Source organism: Homarus americanus, unplaced genomic scaffold (assembly GCF_018991925.1).
Source record: "Homarus americanus isolate GMGI-L3 unplaced genomic scaffold, GMGI_Hamer_2.0 scaffold32929, whole genome shotgun sequence".
Lineage (NCBI taxonomy): Eukaryota > Metazoa > Arthropoda > Malacostraca > Decapoda > Nephropidae > Homarus > Homarus americanus.
The window spans coordinates 21,416,197-21,442,862 of record NW_024737097.1 but is presented as its reverse complement, the minus strand read 5'-3'; the positions used below and the strand labels follow the sequence as shown (position 1 = coordinate 21,442,862).

The 26,666-nt window shown below is 37.3% G+C and overlaps 1 protein-coding gene across 2 annotated transcripts in view; it reads right to left on the bottom strand.

Moving 5' to 3' along the window:
- Nucleotides 1-26,666, bottom strand: part of LOC121873322 — a 60,305-nt gene that overhangs the window by 23,966 nt on the left and 9,673 nt on the right. For both annotated transcript variants that reach the window (XM_042376837.1, XM_042376839.1), the window contains exons 2-6: nucleotides 20,050-21,221; nucleotides 12,029-12,191; nucleotides 9,829-9,936; nucleotides 6,730-7,009; nucleotides 2,398-2,552 (exon numbers count right to left, since the gene is read on the bottom strand). In XM_042376837.1, the coding sequence (XP_042232771.1) occupies nucleotides 2,398-2,552; nucleotides 6,730-7,009; nucleotides 9,829-9,936; nucleotides 12,029-12,191; nucleotides 20,050-21,221 (1,878 nt within the window). The remainder of the gene's footprint in view (nucleotides 1-2,397; nucleotides 2,553-6,729; nucleotides 7,010-9,828; nucleotides 9,937-12,028; nucleotides 12,192-20,049; nucleotides 21,222-26,666) is intronic.

Below are 26,666 nucleotides of genomic sequence, written 5' to 3'. Positions count from 1 at the left end.
ATTTAATTCAATTCCTCTCCCTCCGTGAAGGAGGGATTGTACATGCACTATATACAGTACATACACCCTCTACACTCCAGCATACACTGTTCACCCCCCTGCTATGTACAGAACAGTACTGTATATATGGTACTTTCAGTTACTGAATGTACAGTACAGTAAATTTAACTGTAATCACTGCTTTAATGGTATTCTTAGCTGATTATGTGCTGGTACAGTAATGTACAGTACTGCACAACACAGACCGTATGCAAAAACAGCAGTTAGCGAGCAAGCAAGCAGACCACCGTAGGGTCAAGACCTATTCAGGCGCTGCTCCTGCTGAGCAGCTGCCTCCCTTGGCCAATGTTCGGCCCATTCCCCAAGTCCCTCTCCCCGACCCATCCTCACCACCGGGATATCAACATAATCAAAAGTGACAATTTCGTTTCAGAAAGAAGTGGGACCAGTGTTGAACAGTGTTTAAGCCAGAGAATTCAGCACTTGACAGTACCAGTGAGAGCCGTGGCCCACCAGTGAGATAAGCACCCCTGGGAATTGACAACCATCTTCTGACAAGGAGGTGCTAATCAGTTCACCCTGGGAACAACAGTGGGTCGGCTTCACACCTGACTTCGAAATAACACAACACCACCCAGTAGGGTGGGGTACTGTGACACCACCTTCATATCAACACCTGAGGACGAGTTACTGCACCTTGTGAACACCACGCCACCTGGTGTCTCCATGACCAGTCCAGGCCCAGGCCATCAACTATAATAATTTGTATGTTCAATTCATGGTCCTTCTTCTTTCAGTAATGAAAGCTTGTGTTAAACGACACACCCACCCCATGTCTTTGTACGTAATAAGTCATTTTTGTCCTATGTATATTTTCAGCCTTCGGGCTGCAGAACTTTTTCAATAAACAGTTAATTATTATTATTATTATTACAATGAACTAACAGTGGCATGATGCAAGAGTTTGAGGAGATAGACTGCAAGATACATCAGCCAATCATATGCATCCCATGTAGATCACAAGACAGTAGTGGCAAATTGTAGCTCTCAAGCAATCTGAGCCTACCCACCCAAGTGCCCAGCCCGAGGCCTTACATCGGAAAACATGATCCAATCCTTGGAAATTTGTTCCCATACCCATATTGGCTATTGGATAATTCTGGGGATCAAAGATTCCAGCTAACGGAGAGATCACTGTACTTTACAGTAATTAGTACCAAATGTGTATGAGAAAACATTTCTCATCATTGCCTCCACTTTCCCAAAGATTATAATTTTTTTTTTCGTGAATCACCACTGAAGACATCATTCAGTGCACTCAAATTGCTTAAAAATTTTCTGAAATATTTCCTAATTCTATACTGTACAGTGTTACAACTAGGAAAATTGTAGAGTTCTCATTTATCTAAACTAATGTATGATGTTTCACTTCTCCATGAGGTCTCATCTGAGGGGTTGGCCAAAATTGAAGAGCCTCTTCCTCATATCCCCTCTCCTGTTGTTTCCTTAATACTGCATAGTGTTTTACCTAATACATTGCCTTTAAACCTCTTCTTCTTATTCATTCTCTCCTTCATCCTTCTCATATCCAATAGTGAGCTCTGGAGGCAAGGGATGCCATCACCTTTTAATTATCTACCAATATGTGTGCTTTTCAGAAATGGAACCCATGACTCAATGAATACTTAATGATATGTCAATCTACTCTGATAAAAGACTGCCATATTCACAGGAAGTGATAGCAGTGAAATGTCCTGACTTTTTCCCAATTTGAGCAAAAATCTCTCTAGTGACATGTTTTCTCCTGGAGAGGTTGATGAATAAAGTGAGGAGCTTGTTTCTGCATATATGGTTTATGACACACCCAAGCAGGCAGTGAGTTAAACCACATGGCAATATTTGAGGTTTGTTGTGGAAGAGTAATGAGCAGCCAATACAAATGCCAGCAAATGATAGAGCCTTTGCACCACTCTTGGGTCCAGATATCCTACACTCAAACACAGAAAGACTTGCAAGAAGAAAGGGAGGAAGTAAGACTGTGTAATAGGGGTTAATCTTAGGAAATACAGCTGCTCCTCGACTTACGACGGGGATAGGGACCCAAATCCAGGTCGTAAGTCGAAAATGCTTAAATAATACATAGAAAATCTAAAATGGATGTCTCTTTTTCTTCTCAGCACCACAAAACTCTCACTTTTAAGTTTGCCAGCCAATTTAAAGTGAATTACAAATGTAAATTTTGTCAGTACACAGCACAATCACTAACGTTGGAACTCGAAAATACGTAATTTAACAAAATTTTGGAACAACTGAGGCGGTCGTATGTCGAAGGTCGAGGAGTAGCTGTAGTCCCTTTTTAGTCTTAATAAAAAGTAAATCAATCTGATGATTAAATACCTTAGAATCTGCTACTAGAGCAGTTGGCTGTGGTTGACCTTCTTGACATGCTGTCTCAAGACTAAGCTGTACAGTGTGTGCTAAACCTGTTGTGCTTCGTACCAAGCCCTCATTATCAGCTACGAGGAGACCACGGGAGTTTGCTACAGGATATGCTGGAAAATACAAGTTGCAGGTAAGTGATAAAAACATTAACAAGTTCAATTTCAAGATACAGCATATTAAATTTTTTGTCTAGAGCCATTTTATATTTTTATAAAAAATATAAAAATAACTTTAACTGAACAATTTCATTCATGTAACTTTGTGCCTGAAAATTAATAGCATTTTCATAAAAGTTTTCTAGCACTTAAAAGTGTTTTCTTGCTATGTTGTAGGGTGGATGTCATCCAGCATAAAAGAATATCTTCCCTCACTTGCCTCAAGACATTCATTCTAATTGCTGTAACAACCCAATAAACCACTTGATACCACACTCTCTTAATACACATGTATTCTGCTGCTTCCTTAAGAGGAGAGTCTGGTTTTTGGTGTAGGTGCTTTTAATTTTGGTAGATTGTCATGATATTCCTGTCATCAATCAAGGATCATATGTACAGTATCGCTCAAGGTTTTTTGAAAACCGCTGGAGACAGCTGGCAACTCGAGGCCGTTTGTTTACTAAAGTACGTAGTAAAAATTATGAATGAATGTATTAAGGTTCTCGGTGATTGGTTACTTAGTTCCCCGTTGCTTAATTAATGGTTGGGCTTTGTTGTTTCGATTTATATTATACTACGTACTATAATAAACAAATGGCCTTGAGTTGCCAGCAGTCTCCAGCAGTGTTCGAAGAATCTTAAACGAGATTGTACATCAATTCTAAGCCGATCTAAGCCAGACGCTCCTCTTGAGGTCTGTTCATCTAATTTCTAGTGCTGTTCACAGAATTTTCTCTTACCACCTCCAACTCACCATTCCAATTTCTTCTTGGTCTTCCCCTCTCCCTCTTACCATCTACATATGAATTATAGTCTTCTTCCCAAGCTTTCACTTCCTATTCCCTAATGATGTCCATACCACTTTAGCAGACCTTAGTCAGCTCTGTACAACACTTCTTATGGAAGATGATTACCACAGCACAACACATCTTTGACAACACACACACACACACACACCATGTGAATATATATATATACATATAAGAATTTTAAAAGGATTTAAATACTTTTAATATTGGAAAAAGAGGAACATGGACATAATGTTACTAATACTACAATACTGTACATTTGAGAAAGGGGATGGGGACTGCTAAGAATCCATAATATATTATGATACTGCACCATTAAGTAAAATAAGGCTCAAATATATTAAATGATATCAACAATGTAATGAATTAAATCTAAGGCATTTTTTAGTTTTCTATGAGTACGTTTAAAAGAAGTTAAATTGGAGAAATTTAAAAAACATTCTTAGAAAGCACAGCTATATACTGTACTCGATCTGTATCTCATTTTGACTTATCAAGAAAACAAATTTAATGAAGATAGAAATTGCTGTACAGTGGTCCCTCGGTTAACGAAATTTCGGTTAACGAATTACCTTCCATAAGAATCTTCATTCAGTTAATGAAAAAAAATTCGATTAACAAAATCCTTAAGAAAATCTCGCTTTGTTTTGAACATCAGCTGATAAGCTGAGGAGGTACTCAGCCAATTCAGTAATCTCTTCTATGTTTACATTCGTTTCCAATGGAGTAAATATCAAGAAAATTGTGCTCTTTAATATTTGTGCATTTTTTTATACAGTATCAAAATTATTGGTCATTCTAAAATTCAGCCATCTGAGCTCTGTCTACATAAAGTTTTTCAACTATTATTTTTGGCTCAATATATGTAATTTTATTCATTTATTGAAACTCATTTACATGCACACACTGTCCTAAGGGCAATGCTGAACTGTACATGTAATCAGAATTGATTGATTGATACGTTTATTGAGATACAAAAAACATTAATACATCTCAAAGGGATGAAGTGACATAAGTCATCCCCACCCGTCCAGGAATGTCCCTCTCAGGACTCACATAAATCCCTAATATTTCATATAATCAGTTATAGTACATAGTTATATTCTAGATGCAAAATTTCTATATTTCTTTAATATTTCATCTATTTTCCTATTTTTAAACATCCACTCCATTTGCTTGGGGACATTATTTATATGGGCATTTCTATATACATTAAGCAATGGTCATTCCAGTATATAATGTGGCAGGGTATGGGATCTGGGTGTTCTACAAACTCTACATTCTTTATCCTGTTCACTTCTCTCAGCTCCAAGTTCCCAATAATATTTATATCCTAATCTTAACCTCATATACACTGAAGCTTTCCACCTACTCCTATCTTTCCCATATGTAAATTTTGTGTTCATGAGAACATGATGGTAATGTTTCATTGTTAATCAGAATAATGTACAAAATGATTACTAAAATTTTTGTCTAGTGTAAACTATGGCATGCTTACATTCAAATTAATCACTATCTTATAAGAATTCCAGCAATGTAAATTATATTCTCCCCGGTCACTTCTATGAAATTTTATAAGTAAAAAAACAAAACCTCAATCTAAAAGACATAAATAGACAATTAAATACTTCACACCTCTGCGCCAACTGTCAAACATGTCACTGTCACCCCTGCCTCCCCTCCTCCCAGCAAGGGTTGTTTGGTGGTTCAACTGTACCTACAGTAGTAGGCTTTAAATTTTTATCTTATATAATATTACAGTCTAAAGTTAGGAGAATGTAATTTGCATTGCTGGAATCCCTGCAAGACAGCAAATAATTTGAATATAAACGTCATATATTTTGCACAAGAGATAAAAATTTTAGTACTGTACTGTACATTGTTTAGTACATTTTATAATGTAAAGATTTTCAACTGTATTTTTGGGTAGATTTACATAAATTTATTCATTTATTTTCATTCATTTACACACACACACACCATACTAAAAGAAACGTAAAAGAAATAAATGACCTGAGTGCAAACCTGGAGTGTACATGGTACAAAATGATAAAGGTACTAAAATTGTTGTCTAGTGTAAATTATAGCTTGTTTACATTCAAATTTATCACTATATTATAAGAATTCCAGAAATGTAAATTATATTCTCCCCGGTCACTTCTATGAATTTTTATAAGCAAAAACCAATAACTCAATATAAAGGACTTAAATAAAGAAAAATACTTCTCAAGACCTGGGCGCTAAAAGTGTCAAAGTATCACATCACGGCACCTCCCCTCTCCCCTCCCTCCCTCTCCCCCATCTGCCCAGCCAGGGTTTTTATCTTGTATAATACAGTATCTCAGACTAAAGTTAGGAGAATATAATTTGCATTGCTGAAATCCTTGCAAGACAGCGAATAATTTGAATATAAACGTCATATATTTTGCACGATAAAATTTTTTGCCCTTTGTAAAAAAATTCTTAAATTAGATCTAAAATTTGTATGTCTAATGCAAATTATAGCTTGTTTATATTGAAATTAATCACTATCTTTTAAGAATTCCAGCAATGACAATTATATTCTCCCCGGTCATATCTATGGAATTTTATTAGCAAAAAGAAACTAAAAAAAATTAATACTTCACCAGACGCACTAACTGTCAAAGTACAATTCACCTCCCCCCCACTTTTCCCACACTTGCTTGCTCCCTCCCTCCCTCCCTATCCCTGCACCTGCCTCAGAAAAAGGTTTGGGGCTTTCCTGTAGGCTTACAGTATTTATCTCATATAATATCTCAGACTAAAGTTAGGAGAATATAATTTGCATTGCTGGAATCAATGCAAGACAGAGAATAATTTGAATATAAACGACATATATTTTGCACAAGAGATAAAATTAATCACATTTAAGGGCGATTTAGGGGAATTTTAGGAGTGTTTCTGACTTTATAAGTTTTTGGCTTTAATTTGTATATACTTTACTGTGAGCTGGAACCAATTACCCAAAATCCCATTGAAACAATGGTTTCGGTTAACGAACGACCTTCTGGAACGAATTGTGTTCGTCAACCAAGGGACCACTGTATGTAAAAAAAATTTATTGCAAAATTGGTGTAAGTAGAAAACATATGACCAAGAGTGATTTTGTGATCTTCCTAAGCATTTCACAGCTAGGTTGGGATGAATTTCCAATGAAGATAAAAAAAAAACTCACCACCTTAAATAATGACTAATAAACATTTACACATTTTTCGATGGGCATTCCTAGAAAATTTTAGCATAAAGTATAATAATTTGATTGACCCCTCAAACACCCATAGAAATATATATTATATTCTAACCTCCTTCAAAAAGTAGTGAAGAATTTCTAGAAGCTACCCTATTGTTTCCACCTCTCCCTGGGGGCCGCCCTCTCCGGCCAGGTCCACGGCCTCTCCTAGTTGGGGGTGGCAGGGGATCAGGGTCAGCAAATGGATCATCCTGAGATTCGGGTTCGTCTTCCTCTTCCTCCTCACCTTTCACCTCCACTTTTGCCCCAGATAGGTCATGCACAGAGAACTTGGTGCACTTTTTAATATGGCTGGAATATTGGCGTTCTTTGCTGAAGGTACGATCACAATCCTATAAACAATGATTTCATATAAAAGAAATAAAGACCTAAACATCATTAAAAATAATAATACAAAAATTTTAAGTCTGGATAATTTGAATAAATTTATGAAGTCAAAATTCCATGCAATCTCATGACAAAATTAAATTCATTCTATTGTCTGAATTAAAGTGAATCAAATCAAAATCTCTCAAATGATGACTGGGTGCTTCTTCCATCCATGCATACAGTTTGGTGCATGGGAATGTAGTTCCAGCCTACCTAGTGGTGTGCATTAAATCTTGGCTTGTTGTGAACTTTTATAAATAATTTTTTGTTAAAATACACTCCACTGGAAAGTCTGATCTGAGGAGGGTCAGCACCGTACCTTTCGTCTGAAGATGCCCTGAAAGGCTCTCCCCACCAGCTCTACTGTCAACCTCCTACCCTGCCCATTACCTCCACTGTCAACTCAACCTCCTACCCTGCCCATTACCTCCACTGTCAACTCAACCTCCTACCCTGCCCATCACCTTTCACTGTCAACCTCCTACCCTGGCCATCACTCTCACCGTCAACCTCCTACCCTGCCCATCACCTTTCACTGTCAACCTCCTACCCTGCCCATCACCTTCACTGTCAACCTCCTACCCTGCCCATCACCTCACTGTCAACCTCCTACCCTGCCCATCACCTTTCATTGTCAACCTCCTACCCTGCCTATCACCTTTCACTGTCAACCTCCTACCCTGCCATCACCTTTCACTGTCAACCTCCTACCCACTGTCAACCTCCAACCTCCACTGTCACTCAACCTCCTACCCTGCCCATTACCTCCACTGTCAACTCAACCTCCTACCCTGCCTATCACCTTTCACTGTCAACCTCCTACCCTGCCCATCACCTTTCACTGTCAACCTCCTACCCTGCCCATTACCTCCACTGTCAACTCAACCTCCTACCCTGCCCATCACCTCTCACCGTCAACCTCCTACCCTGCCTATCACCTTTCACTGTCAGCCTCCTACCCTGCCCATAACCTCTTTTTGTGCCCAAGACTCCTCATTGCCATCCTCCCGCCCTGCCCACCACCTCTCTCTGCCAACTTCTTGCTCTACCACACCATCCTTGCCTTCCTCACTGAGTGTGCAGATATTGACATATCTGGACAGTGCTGTATGCATCAATATTTGTTGAGTGGATACTGTACCCTGGAAGACATACACAAATCTTACTCTTTTATTTTTAATCACTGGCAAATTCAACCCATCCTTACCTCAAAAATGTTCAAATTAGTGAGATTTTCCTATATATATATATATATATATAAATAGCATCACTGAACATGAAGTCTTAACTAGTTACCTGTGAAACCAACATTTAGATAGATAAATATGAAGACTGGCAGGATTTTTTTTAATAGTGTTCTGATGTGCTCCAATGAATACTTGATAAAATAAATTTATTCATTCTAAAGCCATAGAAATTACTCTTTCTAGCACATAAAAAATATATCCCACAATTTGTTTACACGGGAGGATACAAAAAAGGAGATGCCACAGATGTAGCTGCCTGACTCACATCTGTAGCATGCATGTTGATTCCTATAACGCGATAAATGTAAATATAGAAGTAAAAAGAATTAAGCAAAATAGACTTGTAAATGCTTTTTGTACAGAGTAATACAGTAGATCATTAAGTTGATTAAATGCTTATGTATGTACCTAGTAATTCAGATGAGTTGACAAATTAAGTGAATTTGAATGTTCTGCCTGAATGACTAGTAAGTCAGGAACTTAGTTTCAGCATGATGTGGGAAAATCTATCTCCTAAACTAAGATTTGTTTAGTAACCAAAATTTAATAGAAAAATACCTCATAGTAAAATAGTAAAATTAACAAATATAAAAATTTTCATATTTGTTATTTACAAAAAAGTCATATACTGTAATGCCTAAGTAGTTTTTACACGTGAAACGGTCACATGATGAGGCAAAGAGGGGGGACACTGTGGTACCTAGTGGTCAGACCGCCTTAATCATTCAAGGGAGCTGGACGATTCAAATCCTATCAGACGTATCGGCTACTTCCATACCTTTTCAAATGATACAAAGCCTCCAAGCAATCAATTCTACACTTACAGTAGTTATTTATTCTGTACATAAGACAGTAAAAGAATGATCACCAACCAGGCATCTGAAGTTATGATGTTATAAGAGATCCAGCCCAGCGGTCCAGAATACACCACCGTCTCAAGTTAAGATAAAGTATCATTGTTATATTGTCTGGACAGAAGTTTAGACTATCTAATCCTGACTGAATACTGTCACTGGTGCTAATCTGCAGGACAATTTAGTTGGGATATTTGTTTTAGCCATAATATTTACAGTAGTATAAAAGCATCCTTAAGGTATACAATAGAGAATTAGGGTTCCATTCAATATCATCTGCCATCAAGTAATTTAGTAACATGGTTAAATTTTAGTATAGACCTTTTGTTATTTGCTTATACCAGGGCATTCCATTGAATCAGTGCGCAGACTACTCTCTTTAATAATTACATAGAAAGCATCATAAATTTTCAGAGGATTTGATAGTGGCAGAGGTGAAATTAATTGGAATTGTGGTAGAGCAAGACCTTGCCTTTCTACTTTGCATACAATATGTGTATGGGGTCACAATAGTTTCACTAATAAATGATTCAAGCATAAATCAATATTCCAAACTCATTTTTCTGACACTAGATAAAACCTTAATTGTATGTCAATAAGTATCATGAATTAATCTTTTAACTGTAGCCCCAGAACAAGGAAGATGGATAAAGAATAAAACAAAAATCAATCATAACTTACTTGACATCTGAACTGCACAGCCTGTTCCAAAGCTGGATCTATTTCCAGTGCCTCCATTTTTCCTCTCTTTGGTGGAGCAGTCTCAGGCTCCAGGTCATCACCCTTTCTCTGAAAGAAGTGTTTTAAAAAGATACAATTTTCTTTCCTCAAAAAATTACATATTACAGGTGGAGACCCATTCACCTAAAATTTCAAGCCCTAAAATGATGACCAAAATAAGTTGGCAAATAGTAAACAAGAGATAACAAAGAGAAGACATTATTCCAGTGGTTGGCTGTACAGTATGTTGGCAAAAGTTTTGCAAGACTTTAACTTATAATTACAAGGGATTATAGATTCCTCTTGTTTTCAGAAACTCTCTCCACAGTCTGTCAAAGGCAAGAATCTTAGCTTATAGCACCTCCCTTTTGTCAATCTTACCTGTATCTCTTTTTTCTTCAGACAATGAATTAAAACTTTGCTCTACACCTTCTTAACTAACCCAAGACAACCTTTCTCGGTAATTCTTGCATTTAAAATTTCATTCTTTCCTTATACACACTAAGATTATCACTATCTTTGTTTGATCATCTGGCATGCAACCACTTTGTCATGCAACCATACAAACACCTGCTACTTCTTATCCACTCTTTAACATTTCTAAGAGCTATTCCATCCCTAACACTTGAATTTCTCTAGTGTCAGGTACTATCATGCATTATTTTCCTCAAGCTTCCAGTCCCATCACCTCTAATCACCATTTGAAAATATTACCACAACCACCACAACTACCTCCGTCACCAGTCATCTGACATCCTACACAATATTTCTACAGCCTACTCATTTTCAAGCAGCTAGTAGTTCAATCTGCCTTCTAAATATTAAGATCAAAAGTTTATTTTTACAGTTACAATAAAAAATGTTACATCTGTATTAAATTTTACAGCATTTGTGTCTATTACCCAATTGCACTAGACCCTCGCTTTATGCGCATTCACTATACAGGTGCTCCTCTACTTAAGAAAGTTCAACTTACAAACTTTCAGATACAAACATCATCACTGGGGGTGGTTACCTGCCAGAACAGGTGTTTAATGTCGATGAGACTGGATTATTTTTAACAAAATTCCAGATAGAACAAACATTACCTGAGAGGAGAAGAGTGAGCCAGGTTTTAAGGCTGTATTAAAGGGCATAGCTCTACTAAATTTCCATAATCTTTTCATTTTTTACAATGTTTGGTATCTACAGGAGTAAAGTTGGACTTACAAACAAGCCTCAGGAACGTAACTTGTTCGTAAGTAGAGGAGCACCTGCATGCGAATTCGCATTTATGTGGCGACCCTATTTCTACCCACAATTCGTTTTATGTGGAAAAGATTCCCCATTATGCGTTCTGTAGAAGATATGGTGCACTATATTAAAGTATTTTAATTATTTTTCTACAACTTTTAGAGCATTAATGCTCCAGAAATGGTTGTGAAACATGGCACAGTGTGTGTGTGTGTGTGTCTACTGTGCTGAATGTGACATCACGGGATGCAGCTGGAGTGGTGAGTCAGCTACTCCACACACTTTCCACACAAACACCCATGCTCTTCATATTTCTTCGTTTATAGTTTTATATTATATTTTATAGTTTTATATAATATTATCTTTATTTCTAACCCACATTAGAGTATTGTAATGATTTTTTCACAACGTTTATAGCATTACTGTTGCTTTTAGTAGATGTGGAACATATCCTAATTTTTCCCATAAGATTACCGGTAAGTATTCACCTCATGCGGAATCCCATTATGCTGTGTGTTATCACTGAACGCAACCATAGCATGAAGCGAGGGTCAGGTGTACTATATATGTACCTCCTGCACCTTCACTAGGAAACAAACCCCCTACACCATCTACATAGAAGGCTGAGTCTTCACTGTACACAAAGGTCTCTGTCCTACATTTATTCATTTCAATCCAGGAGTGCCAACTGTTTTCTCTGAGATTTTCAATACAGTGTATTCTTCTTCCAAAATCTTCCATCACTTTCCTTATGAAAACATACATCTTTAAAACTTGGTCACATCCTTAAAAACAGTTCTCTATAATCCACTCATCACTGGAGCAACCAATATCTCTCTATTTTTCTTTTTTCTCAATTACTTTTCATATTCTCATTCCATCAAACATTGAATTAAAACTCCCTAAACATCAACATTTAGTTACAAACCTTGACTGGTCCTGTCTTTTTCCGGTATGGACTATGATAACATTTTAGAAAATGTTGAGAGATCTGAGGTCGAGTCTTGAACGTCATCTTGCAGAAAGAGCACATATATAAAGGTGTTTTTTCTACCTTCACTTCCTCCTTCTTACAGCTTCTCATATGTTTCCTGCAGAATTAAATGATTTACCATCTAATTTTCAACTTTCCTCAAAATTCAAAAAATTTCCACACTAAACAATACAGTATATAGGCATATTATTGAAAATATATAAAGAACTTCAATAACATATAAATATAATGAGGACTAATAATCATCATTTATCTAAAAGTGACCATGTTTAGAAACAGTTGCTATAAACTGACTAGGTTGAGTAATCCGGAGATGTAAGTTTAACCCTTTAGAGGGCACATTATCACTTAGGTATTTTATTCTGGCTAAAGCCAGATGATTTTATTCAGCTGAGGGGAGCCCTTGTCCACTAAAGGGTTAACTATGATATACAGTACAGTATATGGTATCCCTTTCCTAAATTACAGAATCTTAACAAACTACATTCATTGCCACACATAAAAAGTCACCAATAGTGGTGAGAAAAAAAAAAAAAAAAATGAGCTGACTGTTATATTATGAAGTAACTGCTGACTGCTTGCAATCATAAGAAATGATAATCTACCAAACCCCAATTCTTATCTATTAAATATTTGTGTTGATTAACATTACCCCATCAAAATAATGAAAAATAATCTATGTTCATAGCCCTACCTAAAGAGTTATTACACATCCTCTCGAAGCATGGGAAAACCTTAACAGTTCACCCAATGTGAGAACCCTAGTCCGTGCACTGAACATTCATAAGCTCAAGAATTTATCACTGAGATTCCTCTCCCACTCATAAAATAAGTTAATCTTCATTATATAATCATACTAAATGGATAATTTAAATAAAAATTTTAAAAACCCATGAGAAAATGTACTGTACTTCTGCTCCAAGGAAGCAGAATGAGACTAGGGTCACATCAGAGTGTCATTTTCATGTGTTATGTTTTTACAGTACAGTACAGTACAGTACAGTACTACAGTACAGTACAGTTCAGTACAGTATAGTACTACAGTACAGTACAGTACAGTACAGTACAGTACAGTACAGTTCAGTACAGTACAGTACAGTGTCGTATATCTATAGAGGCGTTCAAATATTTAAAAAAGGCCATTACTGTACTGTACATCCTAAATATAAATCTTTCTTATGCATTCATCAACCACCCCTACTCACTGCATCTGCCCCATGATTTTGAGATAGGTACAGTACTGCTTCTAAAAGTCCAAACAATGTTCTAATACTGTACAGTAATCTATTTACTGTATATGTTGGTCAAATTAAAAACATGATTAAAATTGGTCAACTACCATTTTCACCATATCTTGATTACATACTACAGGTAGTAGTAAAGCAGCTCTTACTCACCCCAGTCTTTTAATAAATTTAAGCAAGCAATTAGCATTTGCCTTGTTTATGTGGTAGACAAATAAACCATATATGGTAGCAATCAACATGCAGAATTACTAATCCAAGAAATATCTAAAGTTAAATTGTTGGGTCATAGTCATCTGATAAAAGGACAGTACCATGAGAGAGTGATGATTTTTTTTTCCATATGGTAAATGGTATTATTGAACCAACGTTAGAAAACAAGGTCAGGTTTCATAGGGTTTGTTCTTGAGTGAATTTATCTCATTATACAAATAGGGCTGCATCCGTAGACCCTCAAAATTTTTGCATGCATAATCCAAAAAATTTCTTTAAAGACTGTACACTTTCAAAGCTCATATATAATCAATCTACACTTCTGTGATCCACACAATGAATTTAAATACTGTATCTCCAAAACCTCCAACAATATGTACTCATTATTTTTGTAGGCTTTGAGAAAGAATTTGACAGGGTACCACTTGAAGTAGTAAAGTAGGTAATGAGAAAGCTAGACATAGAGGATTACCTTGTTCGAGTGGTTAGGGTATTATACGAGGGCTCAAAAAACTCTGTAAGAGTAAATAGTAAGGAAAGTGAGGAATTTGAGGTGAAAGTAGGAGCCCATCAGGGGTGCGTCTTGGGCCTCCTTCTATTTATCATGGTGCTGGAGGCAATTTCATGGGACTTTTAGGAGTGCCTGCCCTGGGAGTTGTTGTATGATGATGACTTTGTGCTGAGAGCAGATAGTATTGAAAAGACAGTGGAAAAATTTAAGAAAAGGAAGGATGGAATAGATGCAAAGAGACAGAGAGTGACTGGTGAAAACAAAAGTATTGATAGTGGTGTGAGTAAAAGACCTGTGGTGGGAAGTGAAAAATGGCCATGTGTTGTCTGTAAGAAAAGTGTTGGCAGCAATTCAATAATGTGCAATGAGCATAGAAGGTGGGTACACAAGAGGTGCAGTGGATAGAAGGCAGACTGTGGGATATTGCTGACTTAAGTGTTCTGTATGTGCAAGTAACCATGTGCTCACATCAAGGCTGGTGAAACCCAACATTGTGGATATATCCCTGGACTGTGTCAATGAGTTCTGTTACCTGAGTGACACAATCAGTGCTGGTGGGGGTACTGAAGCTTGCTCAGTTGCAAGAGTCAAAAGTGCCTGGGAGAAGTTTAAGGAGTTGATGCCTTTATTGACAGCAAGAGGACCTTTTCTCCGAGTGAATGGAAAAATGTATATGGTTGGTGTGAGAATTGTTATGTTGTATGACAGTGAAACATGGGCAGTTAAAGAGGATGACATAAGTAGACTTGAGTGATCTAAAAAGAGAATAATAAGGTGGATGTGTAAAGTGACACTAAAAGACAAGAGGCCTTGTTCCGAGCTAAGAGGGCGGCTGGGTATTGGGAGTACTGCATTGGTGAAATCCTCCGTAGAGGCCCCTTTACTCTCAATCTTGGTCTAAATTACTGTAGTACACTAGACAAATATCTGGTACTCGACCAAACAGTTCGTTAAACAGTTACTCTCAATTAAAAGTCTTTTATACAAAATGAATGAGATAGTTTATGTTAAATTTTAATTTTAAAGTAATACACTGTACTGCACTATGTTTATGAATTGATACTAATAAAGCTCAGTACAGTATAAATATAAATTTTATTTACAGTAAGATCTTGTATTTCGCGAGTAATATAAACTGGAAAAATTGCGCTAAATTTAAATTTGCCAAATACAAATACTGTACATAAACTAATGGGAAAAATAACAATATAGACTGGCCACTCTACGTCAACCTCTGATTTTCCCATTTATAACCACCAAATGATACAAATTCTGCCTTTATTGACCTGATTGTGCTTTCCGGAAACTAGTCTTTAGGCCTTCCTCAAGTAACTTAATCACACGCTGCTTATCCTGCATCAAATACTTGGCAAACTTAACTCCCTTATGATAGTCCCAATTCTCCTTTTCCTTATTTGGCCGCTTACGTGGGTCTGTCCCACCCCCACCAGCAGGACCCCTAGTAGAGGTAGAGGCCATTATCTTGAATCGACAGGTGATAGCACCACCCAAAAAAGCACACAATAGCAGTCTGGGCGGTCACTAGGATGACACGGGCTGCAACGTGATAGTAGCATTCTTGTAAACCTCTTTTACGTTCACAACCGGCTATTCGATCACCAGAACGCTTCTTGGAAACATTCTTCTTACCTTGTCTTTCCGTATTCATCGCTAACACAACAAAATTGGAGTAAACAGCAAAAATCAAGGAGTAATCAACAGACACCATACGATTCAACTGATCACGTGATGTAAACAGAGAGCGCTGGTGTAAACCGTTATTAGTCCTCACTGCGAAACATTCTTTTTACTTATTCTTTTCATTAAAGTATTTATGGGTAACAGCTAAATTTGCAAAAAAATAAATAAATTATCAAGTACCTCTCTAAAAACACTTCACAAACAAAAGGCACTAATCAATTGAACATGTGATGTCGAACGTGAACTGTAAACATTGCATAGCCCCGCGCCACGCTTAAAACGTTGAGGATGGAATCAAAACATTGAAGATGGAATCACGCTATAGCCAAAATTCGTATGCAAAAGTTCACATTTTACAAACAGCATTTCTCTATTCATCAATCGCGTTACAACCAACTCACGTTGATAAAACACGCGCTGTAGCAGAAATGACTGTAACTGGTATGAGGGCTGTAATGTCTTTCAAGATGGTGGCCAGCATTCAGCTTGCTGGATCTCGCGAAATTCACGATATTTTACGCCAAATATAAGACTTAGCTACATTAGGTAGTGCTCGCGAAATTAAAAAATGCGAAATATGAGATCTTACTGTACTAAACTTAAAAATTTCCTTCTAAGTTGAAAAGGTAGTTATTAAGATTGTAAACAACTTGTGTAAACTGCCATAATGGTACAGAGAAACCTGCTAATCTGGCTACCCATATACTTAGAGCACTTACACATTTTGACCACTCAAAATTCAGGTCCTCTATATTTATACGGACTTATTGCATTTCTGGTTGCAATTTCTATTTTTAAACACTCAGGGAATGAAGTAAGAAGTAGCCTCAGGCCATTGTCCAAGAGGTGCCAATTATCACTTACGTCATTTCTAATATTTACTGATGATTCTCTTTGGAAGTTGACTGGGTACAAAATTTAAATGCATACAAAACCATGACTGACATGACTTGTTAGAAAGTATATAATCAGTATATTGTAGTAATCTCCCCGTTAGCCAGAATCTCCGGTCCTTGGAACTCTCCAATAGCCAGAATGAATTTTGTGCCTTCCGGGAAAACTCTCTTCATTCCGGGCATAGGAACGAGTTTCCAAGGATGAAATTGAGCGCATTTTCTGGAAAATTTCCAAGAAAATCTCTCCGTTCTGAGCATGGGAACAAATTTTCCGGGAATTATGAAAGGTTGCATTATGCTGGGCGCTTGGGTGGGCTAACTACTTAGGTAACTTAGGCTGTAGGCTCATGTCCTTAGTCCATATTGTGCTGCCATTACTGTATCAGGACACAATCAGCCAAGAATAGTGTTAAAGCAATGTTAAGATGTAAAAAGAGATTATAGTTATGTATACTGTACTGTACGTAAAATATGAAAAAACAATAAATAATAATCATCATCATAAGGTAAAAAACAAAGGGAATAAAAATTTTCTTGATTGTAAGAGCGGGAGGGGAACGTTGCTAAGTGTAAGCAGAGGTTGCTCAGCTGCGTTGCAATGGCAACAATTCAGGGCTGCCACGTGTGAAGCAGCCAGAGTCTATGCAAATGGCGGTTAAATTTTGATTTAGCTTTTCCTTAATAGTTTTAGCTACACACCTTCATCTAGATAGTATTTGATTAACATTTTTAATGTGTTAGGTAGTAAATTACAGTAACTGTACAGTAGTTGTGTACAGTACTATTTTACGTTAGGTTGGGTTTTATCGGGTTTGTGAACCAATTTCTGTTTCTGAGGAGAATATTTGCCATTGGGGAACCAAACCCCATTTTTCTCATTTGTTCTGTTATTCAATAAATGAAATTTCACTTAAAAGATTTTTTTTTTAACCTAACCCATTCACATATATCGAGGGATAACTGTATTGTAGATAGCAGTGGGCAGTATAAGCCTACTGTAGGCTAGTTAGTGTGTAGAGGTGTATGTACAGTATACAGTGTGTGTGTACAATCCCTCCTACATGGAGGGAGAGGAGCGTAATAGTAACAACTGCGACAATAGATGATACAGGACAAAGGCAGGCCATCCTGTATCATCATATCACCATTTGGTTTGCTGGTGAGTACAGTGTAATGTACACAGTAGTATATTTTGTTTATTAACAGTATATTGCACATGTACAGTGGTGTTTGCGTAAATAAATACGTACAGCTTTGTGCCTGTCTGTATGAGATTGTAGTTTAAACTCTTGGAAAACTTCCCCCAGCACCCAAAAACATTCTGGGAATGTGCAATAGTGTCTGTCCATGAAAACTTACCCCAGCACCCGGAATAATTCGGGGGATGAGAAATTTGTCTCAATATCCGGAAATCTAATTTCTGGCTAACGGGGATATCACTTGTATGCACACTATATAATAATAAGTGGGGTAAAAAAATGCAACGAATCAAGAATAGCAAACACTTGTACAATGCAGATCCCAGCACTATTTTTGGTCCATATGGTATTTGTTGCACTGTAAAACTTGCCACTACATTGTTATGCACCATGCAGGACCCATACTATACATTATCAAGGCAGATGGGAAAAGGTCAAATAAAAACCAATGATTTACATCAATGGTAAAAAGACACAAGGCGTCTTTGAGAACGTCTCAGAAGGGAGAAATTTTCAAGGAACCACCCCAGCATGTGAAGGTCACTAGGTTATGCTTTTGTGAGAGATCAAGCAGGAAATTCTGGATTCCTTATGCAGTGACAGGTCACTGTTTAAGTTCTGTGACTACAGTATAGCACTAGTGATTAATTTAGATATAAGGCTATTTAATGGAAATGATTGTTTTACAGGCACTTGTAAATATTGAACCCCATTGGTGATGAATTAAGAGAATGGTTTTAAATCTAAATATTGTATAGTGATATAAAGTACAGTATGTAGAGAAATACTGTAATGTGACTTTTATATGTACAGAACTGTCTGTGCTTTCAATATGCCAGAAACTAATTTTCCTAAATTAGTTAACTACTGTATATTTTCATGTTTGATTATAAATTACAAATTTCATATTAAACTGCAACTGAATACGTACTACAGTATTTCACATTTCATAAACCTTTTGTTCTAAATGCCATTGTAACTTGCAATGGAATGGTTCAGTGGTATGAATTTGTTATGATCAACTGGCTGTCTCAAGAGTGGTCTGATTACACCAGGTTTCACCACACGGTAATACAAATATAGAATAATATACTGTACAATACGACTCAGTGTTATTGTAATTATGAGAGGTGTGATAAAAGTAATAAGAAAGTGTTGTTGTTTACTAAGTGAGGAGATGATGGCGCCATCGTCTCGGCCCTAGACGATACTGAGGCAGTATCGGCCAGACCTTTTGAGTGAACACACACTAGCCACCACAGGAGTTACTTGGAACGATACCAGGAGTTAAGTGAAGCGATAAGCCCGCACACGTGAGTGAAAAAACAGTGATTATTTGTGTTGTGGTGAAATGTTTGGGATTAAGGCATAATATACAGAATATTTCTATTAACTGACGTATAATGTACAGCTCCTCCCCGACTTATGACCTACTCGACTTATGACCACCCGCACTTACGACCTGCCTCAGTCGTACCAAAATTTGGCCAAATTACGTATTTTCGAGTCCCAAAGTCAGTACACAGACAAAATTTTCGTTTGTAATTCACTTTAAAATGGCTGGCAAGCTTAAAAGTGAGTGTTTTGTGGTGCTGAGAAGAAAAAGAGACACCCATTTTAGATTTTCTATGTATTATTTAAGCATTTCCGACTTACGACCATTTCGACTTACGACCTGGATGTCGGTCCCTAACCCCGTCGTAAGTTGGGGAGGAGCTGTATACATATAATGGAATGTAATCAGTAGTTAATGACTGTCTCGTTCTTTACAGGTTTTGACCATATCTACCAATAAAGATTGAGTGCGTCAACGTTGTGGGTTTCTCTCACCCTTAATATGTGACATCATCTAATTGTCGAACCATTCGGCAGTTAAAAAGCACGTTGAACAATTTCTACATTGGAGCGAAACTGATAGCCGTCCTTGCTTTCCAAACCGTCTACACTGTTAATATTGACAACAATACAACCAACACTTTCTCACATACATCATACCCCTATGGTACAGTTCTACATAGCTCTAGCAAATCTAAAATACCTATTTAACCAATATGTTTAACTGTTGTTTTTGGATCAACAAATACAGTACTACAGGTATATAGAATACATAACTAAATGTAGTTCAATCTTGTACATCCTAATGTAAACAATTAAAAAATGCATAAACTCAGTGTACAAGTGGGATACATACCTTAAGTACAATGGTCTCATGAATTTACTGTTGCATGTTGGACATTCATAAAACCTCTTGCTATCAGTGGCACCACCAGGTCTGATGTCTTCCTCCTCATAGCCCCCCTGTGTCTGAGAAGTATGAGACGTATATCTCCCTTGTTTTTTCACAGTTCCATCTGAAAGATTGATTTGGACATGTTTCCTTACTTGTTCATTTTGACCCACTGGAATTGGGGCTACTTTTGTGAATTTGGTAGTCCCTTCAGGTATGATGACCTTGAAGATGCTGCCTTGCCCTAATCCATCAGATTCCTCTTGACATATAGGAATCTGACCCACTTGGTTGGCCCCAGCTCGAATTACAATGTGGTTCTTGTTCCCCACTGTTACTATTTGTGGCTGGGCTACACTAACTGGAGTACCTCCCACTTGAATAAGAAAGTGACCAGCATTGGCTTTAACAGGGGAATCCTGATTAGTTTGTACCACTATTTTTGTCGGGGTGTTAGTATTGGATAAATTAACAGGTATTCCTGAGATGTTATTTACTGCTGTTCCCTGTATCACATTTGAGGATGTAAGAGGCTGCTGAATACCCTGGACAGGATTGGTGGTGATCGTGCTGGTAGTAACAATGATGTTGTCAGGGCCGTGAGTAGTACTTGGAGATGAGTGGAATGTCTCACTCACCAAGTTTCGCAACAGCATCTCACTTTCTTGGTTTGTTGCCAATGTATTTTCATCTGCAATAACACCACCCATTTCATGGTCAACAGCAGCATTTTCTACTACCTCATCATGTACAAGTCCTAGTATCTGTTGGTTATGGCCATACTCGGTATCTTGTAGATCTTCTTCTTTAACAATTACAGGACCATCTGCAACAGTATCATGACAGGGAGAGTCTTGCAACACTGAGGCCCCAAATTCTGACTCCTCCAACATAACTTGGGATCCTTCCATGACTGTTGGAGAATCTTCCATCACTACCTGTGAACCTTTTATAACGACTTGTGAACCCTCCATATCTACAGCCTGTGAAGCATCCATGATCATTTGTGAATCATCCTCCATGACTCCTTTTGTGGCAGGCATAACCACTTGTCCATCCAACAAGACTGGTGATTCAATTTCTTCCTCCACACTTTCTGTTAGATCTCCTGACACAATCGACGAGGCAGTACCAACCTGCAAAATATGACAAAATTGTTGATTCCACAGAATTAGACTAGCATACATACAGCTCCCACCATTGTAAAAAAAAATAAAAAAAATAAAAATAAATAAATAAAAAATAAATAAATAAACATATACAGTATACAGGTAGTACTCCTCGACTTACGACCTACTGTACGATCACCTGGACATACGACCGCCGCAGTCGTACCAAAAATTTTTCAAATTACGTACATATTTTCTTGGACCAAAATGTTTCCGTCCCGTACCAGAGCGTCGCGTGGGCTGGGTCGCCTCGTGGTGTACAGCATCCACGCCGTAGTGCGCTCAGTTGGTGTTTGGCTATCGTTGTTGTCGGTAGTGATCGCGCTGTGTACTGACAATATTTTCGTTTCTAATTCCCTTTAAAATGACTGGCAAGCGTAAAAGTGAGAGTTCTGGTGGTGCTCAGAAGAAAAAGAGACACTCAATTACTTTTGAGATGAAAATGAAAATAATAATGCAATATGAGAATGAAAAAACGGTAGCAACCATTTCACGTGACCTTGGCTTCTCCCACTCGACGATATCAAAAATTTGAAGGACAAGGAACGAATTCGTGAGGTAGTGAAAGGATCAGCAACTATAAAGGGAACAATAATAATGAAAAAAGACAAGGTCCTCTTCATGAGATGGAAAAATTACTTGTGGTGTGGATGGAAGATCAGATACAAAAGCATGTACCCTTAAGCCTTCTAACCATACAGGCTAAGGCAAGAAGCCTTTTCAAAAGCCTGAAAGCGAAGGCAGGAGATGAGTGCAACCAAAACTTCACAGCAAGTCATGGGTGGTTCCAAAGGTTTAAGAAACATTACAGTTTGCACAGTGTAAAGGTGAGTGGAGAGGCAGCAAGTGCTGATGTGGGTGCTGTCGAAGCTTTTAAGGAGGAGCTAGATCGTGTCATCGTGGAGGGAAATTATTTGCCTGAGCAAATATTTAATGTGGATGAAACTGGCTCATTCTGGAAGTGCATGCCAGAACGGACATACATCCACAAAGAGGAGAAAACCATGCCGGGATTCAAGGCATTCAAGGACCGAATCACACTTCTGTTGAGGGGAATGTAGCTGGTTTTCAAGATTAAGCCCTTCATGATATATCAGTTAGAGAACCCAAGGGCTTTTAAACATGTCAGCAAGCACACACTGCCAGTGTTTCATCGCAGTAATAAGAAAGCATGGATGACCCTAGTACTGTTTGAGGATTGGTTTCCGAGTTGTTTCATTCCACGAGCCAAGGAGTATTGTCTGCAACAAGGGATTGCGTTCAAGAATTTATTAATTTTGGTTAATGCTCCGGGACACCCACCACACTTGGACGACCTGCACCCTGATGTTAAGGTAGTCTACATTCCACCTAACACCACCTCTATCATCCAACCCATGGATCAAGGTGCTATTGTTGCTTTTAAAGCAACGACCTTCGCTCAGGCTGTTGCTACTTAAGGTGAGAAAACGCTCAAGAGAGTTTTGGAAGGACTAAAACATTTTGAAATGTATAAAGAACATTGCTGCAGCATGGGATGATGTTACAGGTTAGTGCATGAATGGAATTTGGAAGAAAGTCCTGAAAAGATATGTGAACAGTTTCAAAGGATTTAATGAAGATGAAGCAATTTCTGAGATTAGTAACAAGATAGTGGAGTTGGGTAAACAGCTGGAGTTAGAAATTGATAATGAAGATGTTGAGCAGTTGGTTGAAAGTGTAGCAGAAGACTAAGTAACGAGGATCTTATTGACCTGGATGCACAGAAAATTGCAGAGGAAGAAGAGAGACAAAATGTAGAAGAAGAACCTGCACCTGCCAAAAGGTTTTCAGTGAAACAAATGGCAGAGGCATTTGCTACTATTAATAAGGGGATGCAAATGTTTGATGAAATGGATCAAAATGTTGAGCGTTTTGCAAAAGTTGACAGACTAATCCAAGATGCACTTGCTTGCTACAGGGAGCTTTACAATGAAAAAAAAAGGGCAAACTGTGCAGTCTAAATTGGACATATATTTTAAGAAGTCCCCCACTGCTGTCTCCTCATGCCCCACCAGTGCTGCCTCTTCACTCCCTAAAGATGATCCAATACCTTCAACAAGCAAGTATGTTAGCTTGTCTGAAGAAAGCAAAATTGATGACCCACCCAGCCCTGTCTCCTCCTCTGCTACATCCAATTAATGTAGTCTCCATGTTTAATTAAAAAATTATTGGGGCCCCGTGTGTATTCAGCCAACTACATTAAAGGTAAGTGCACAGTAACACTTGATTCATTTTTCATTATTGATTACTTTTACTGTACTGTATTTCATTTTAGATTTTCTATGTATTATTTTTTGCATTTTCGACTTACGACCAATTCAACTTACAACCTGGATTTGGGTACCTAACCCCATCATAAGTCGAGGAGCTGCTTTCATATATATATATATATATATATATATATATATATATATATATATATATATATATATATATATATATATATATATATATATATATATATATATATATATATATATATATATATATATATATATATATATATATATATATATATATATATATATATATATATATATATATATATATATATATATATATATATATATATATATATATATATAGTCAACCTCACTTTACGCGGTTAATTCAACCCACAGGGTACCGCGGAAAGTGAGAAACGCGTAAAGTGAACAACATAACATATGGGATTAATTGAAATAGAGACCAGGCCGACCCCCAAACTCCACTTTTTGACGACACACAACTATGTTGTAGTAAAAATATTATCTTAACTTTATGATGGTATGCACACACAAGTAATAATTAAGAGAAATATCAATAATATTAGGTTTTTTAACACTTACATTAGCAGAAAAGATGACTGGGCACACGGGGATGGGCGGTTGGTTCCGAGGCAGAGGGCAGATTATTGGCCCTCACCTGTATCACTTGTATCAATTGTATCACTATCCACCACAGAGGCTTGCAGGGCCTCTTTGTCAAACCCCTCAAAGTCCATATAAGTCCATATCCTCACTATAATTATCACTATCACTGACTTGGGCTGGCTATGGTGGGTGGCAGGTGAAGAACTCAGTAATGTTTTGATGACTGGGCGACCTTGTGCGCACCATGCTCGCACCACTTACACAACATGGCAGATGGCGGGAGAGGGCGGGAGAGATGGCGGGAGGTTTGGATCCAAAAATGGCGCGGCTCGCCAGCCACTCTCCGCGTAAAGGGGTACACGCACCGCGGAATACGAGCATTCCTGTTTCGGCAGGGTACCGCGTAAACGTGGAAACGTTACAGTACATTAATATATTATACTGCATACATGTATTTCTTAGTAATATTTGCATATCATTTTTGTAATAAAATGGGTATGTAACAATAAAAACATGTATAAAGTTTCTTCATGTCTTGTGGCTCTCGAACATATGAAGATTATCATATGCGGCTCTTGGGTTAAGCAAGTCTGGCCACCCCTGCTACATTACCTTCCAATAATTTACAGAATATTTGTTCATACAATTTTACCTCAAGTTGAGTGTAAAAAATTATTTTACTTGGAGTTACATTATAAATAAGTTTTCTTCTAATGCCAAACTAATGCTTTCTAAGAACTTCTGATAACATTTCATATACTGTTGGCTAATTTTTACAGCAGAGCTAAAATGAGGGATCCACAAATAATTTATTTTAAATTTTCATATTTTCCCACTACAGGTACTGTCAGATGTTAATTTTAACCCCTTGTTTAATCAGTGGGTCTCTCTCTGTGCTGAATAAATTCGTCTAGTGTTAGCCAAATAAAACAATAAAAGTGGCACTCCGTAATGAAGGGATTAACACCAAGAATGTCCAAAACCAGGTGGAAGAATTCCAACATCCTCAACAGTACTAACCACACAAAATGTGAGTACAGTAGAACGTCGATATAACACGAGATACGTTCCAAGAGAGGTCGCTTTAAACCGATAAATTCGCACTATATCGAAGTGTTGTTTCAATGGAATAATTTAGTTTGGTACTTGAGAGAAACACAAAATACTAAAAAGACTGAGTGTGCCCAGATGCACCTCAGTCCATCTCCTAGAATAAACTAAACATTCCTTTTTGTAGTATTATGTTAAAACAAACACTCATAAATCAACACAGCTAAAATTATGGGACGTGAAATGGTCTGTTTACTAGCGATCAGTTCATGGGAAGATGGGGGGGGGGGGAGGTGATATGCTTGACAGTTGATGCCATGTTCTAATTAATTTTATTACAAAGGGCTAAATTTATTATCTCGTTGCGCAAAATAAATGACGTTTATATTCAAATTGTTCACTGTCTTGCAAGGATTCTAGTAATGCAGATTATATTCTCCTAACTTTAGTCTGTGATATTATATAAGATAAAAACTGTAAGCCTATGTGTAAGTCTGGGGATGGTTTACTAATTCCTTTAAAGTAAATTTGATTATATGCAGAAAATAATTAAAATAATGGTATTAAAATTAAGTGTAAAAGCAGTGGCCACAACCCACCAGCCATCACAGGTGAAACGTAGTGAGGTACTTGAGTATACAGTATTACCTAACCTGAACTAGCTGGTTAATTCAAAGTTAACCAGGCTGGTACATTTATATTATATTGGGCTTTAGTAACGAAACCCAATTGTAACAAGGGCCATTACAAACCCTTGGTAAAAAGAAAATATTAATAAAATACAGGTAATAATAAAAAAGTAGAATAAATAAATAAATTAAATTTACTTTTTGGGAAAATTTTGATTCAAAGCAATTTTTACTTTAAATTAAGTACTGAAGATACAAATGAAGATAAACTATCATACTTTTAACTTAGCCACAATTTTAACAAAATCTGTTAAGTACAAAGTAACTTTCCCAAACATACGGGAAAATGCATGTTCTTGTTGTACAGGCAGTTCTGCTATAACGCGATAATTGTGTTCTTGTAAAATATCGTGTTATAGAAAATCGCGTAATAGAAATAACAGGGCTTATGGAGAAAATAGGGTTAAGTGCAGATTACTCGAAATCAAAAAAACATGCGTTCGCGTTATAGCAAACAAGCGTTCGCGTTATACAAATATCGTTCCTAATTCATAAATCGCGTTAGAGCAAATTCGCGTTATCAAAACACGCGTTATAGCAGAACTCACTGTATACTGATATCACTCTCATGACTTAGGCACGCACTTCTCCCAGCCCTGCTACAGTCATTCACTTTGTTTGTAGCAGTTATTTGGAGAGGTTAAAAATGTCAGCTGTGATGGCAATCAAATCTATCATTAACTCTATGGGTACCAGAAATAAGGTAATCATAGTTGATTATACTTGTTCAAGTACTGTACAGCACAGTAATTGTAATCAATTCTACTGTATTTATTTCCTTTGGAAAATAAAATGATTAC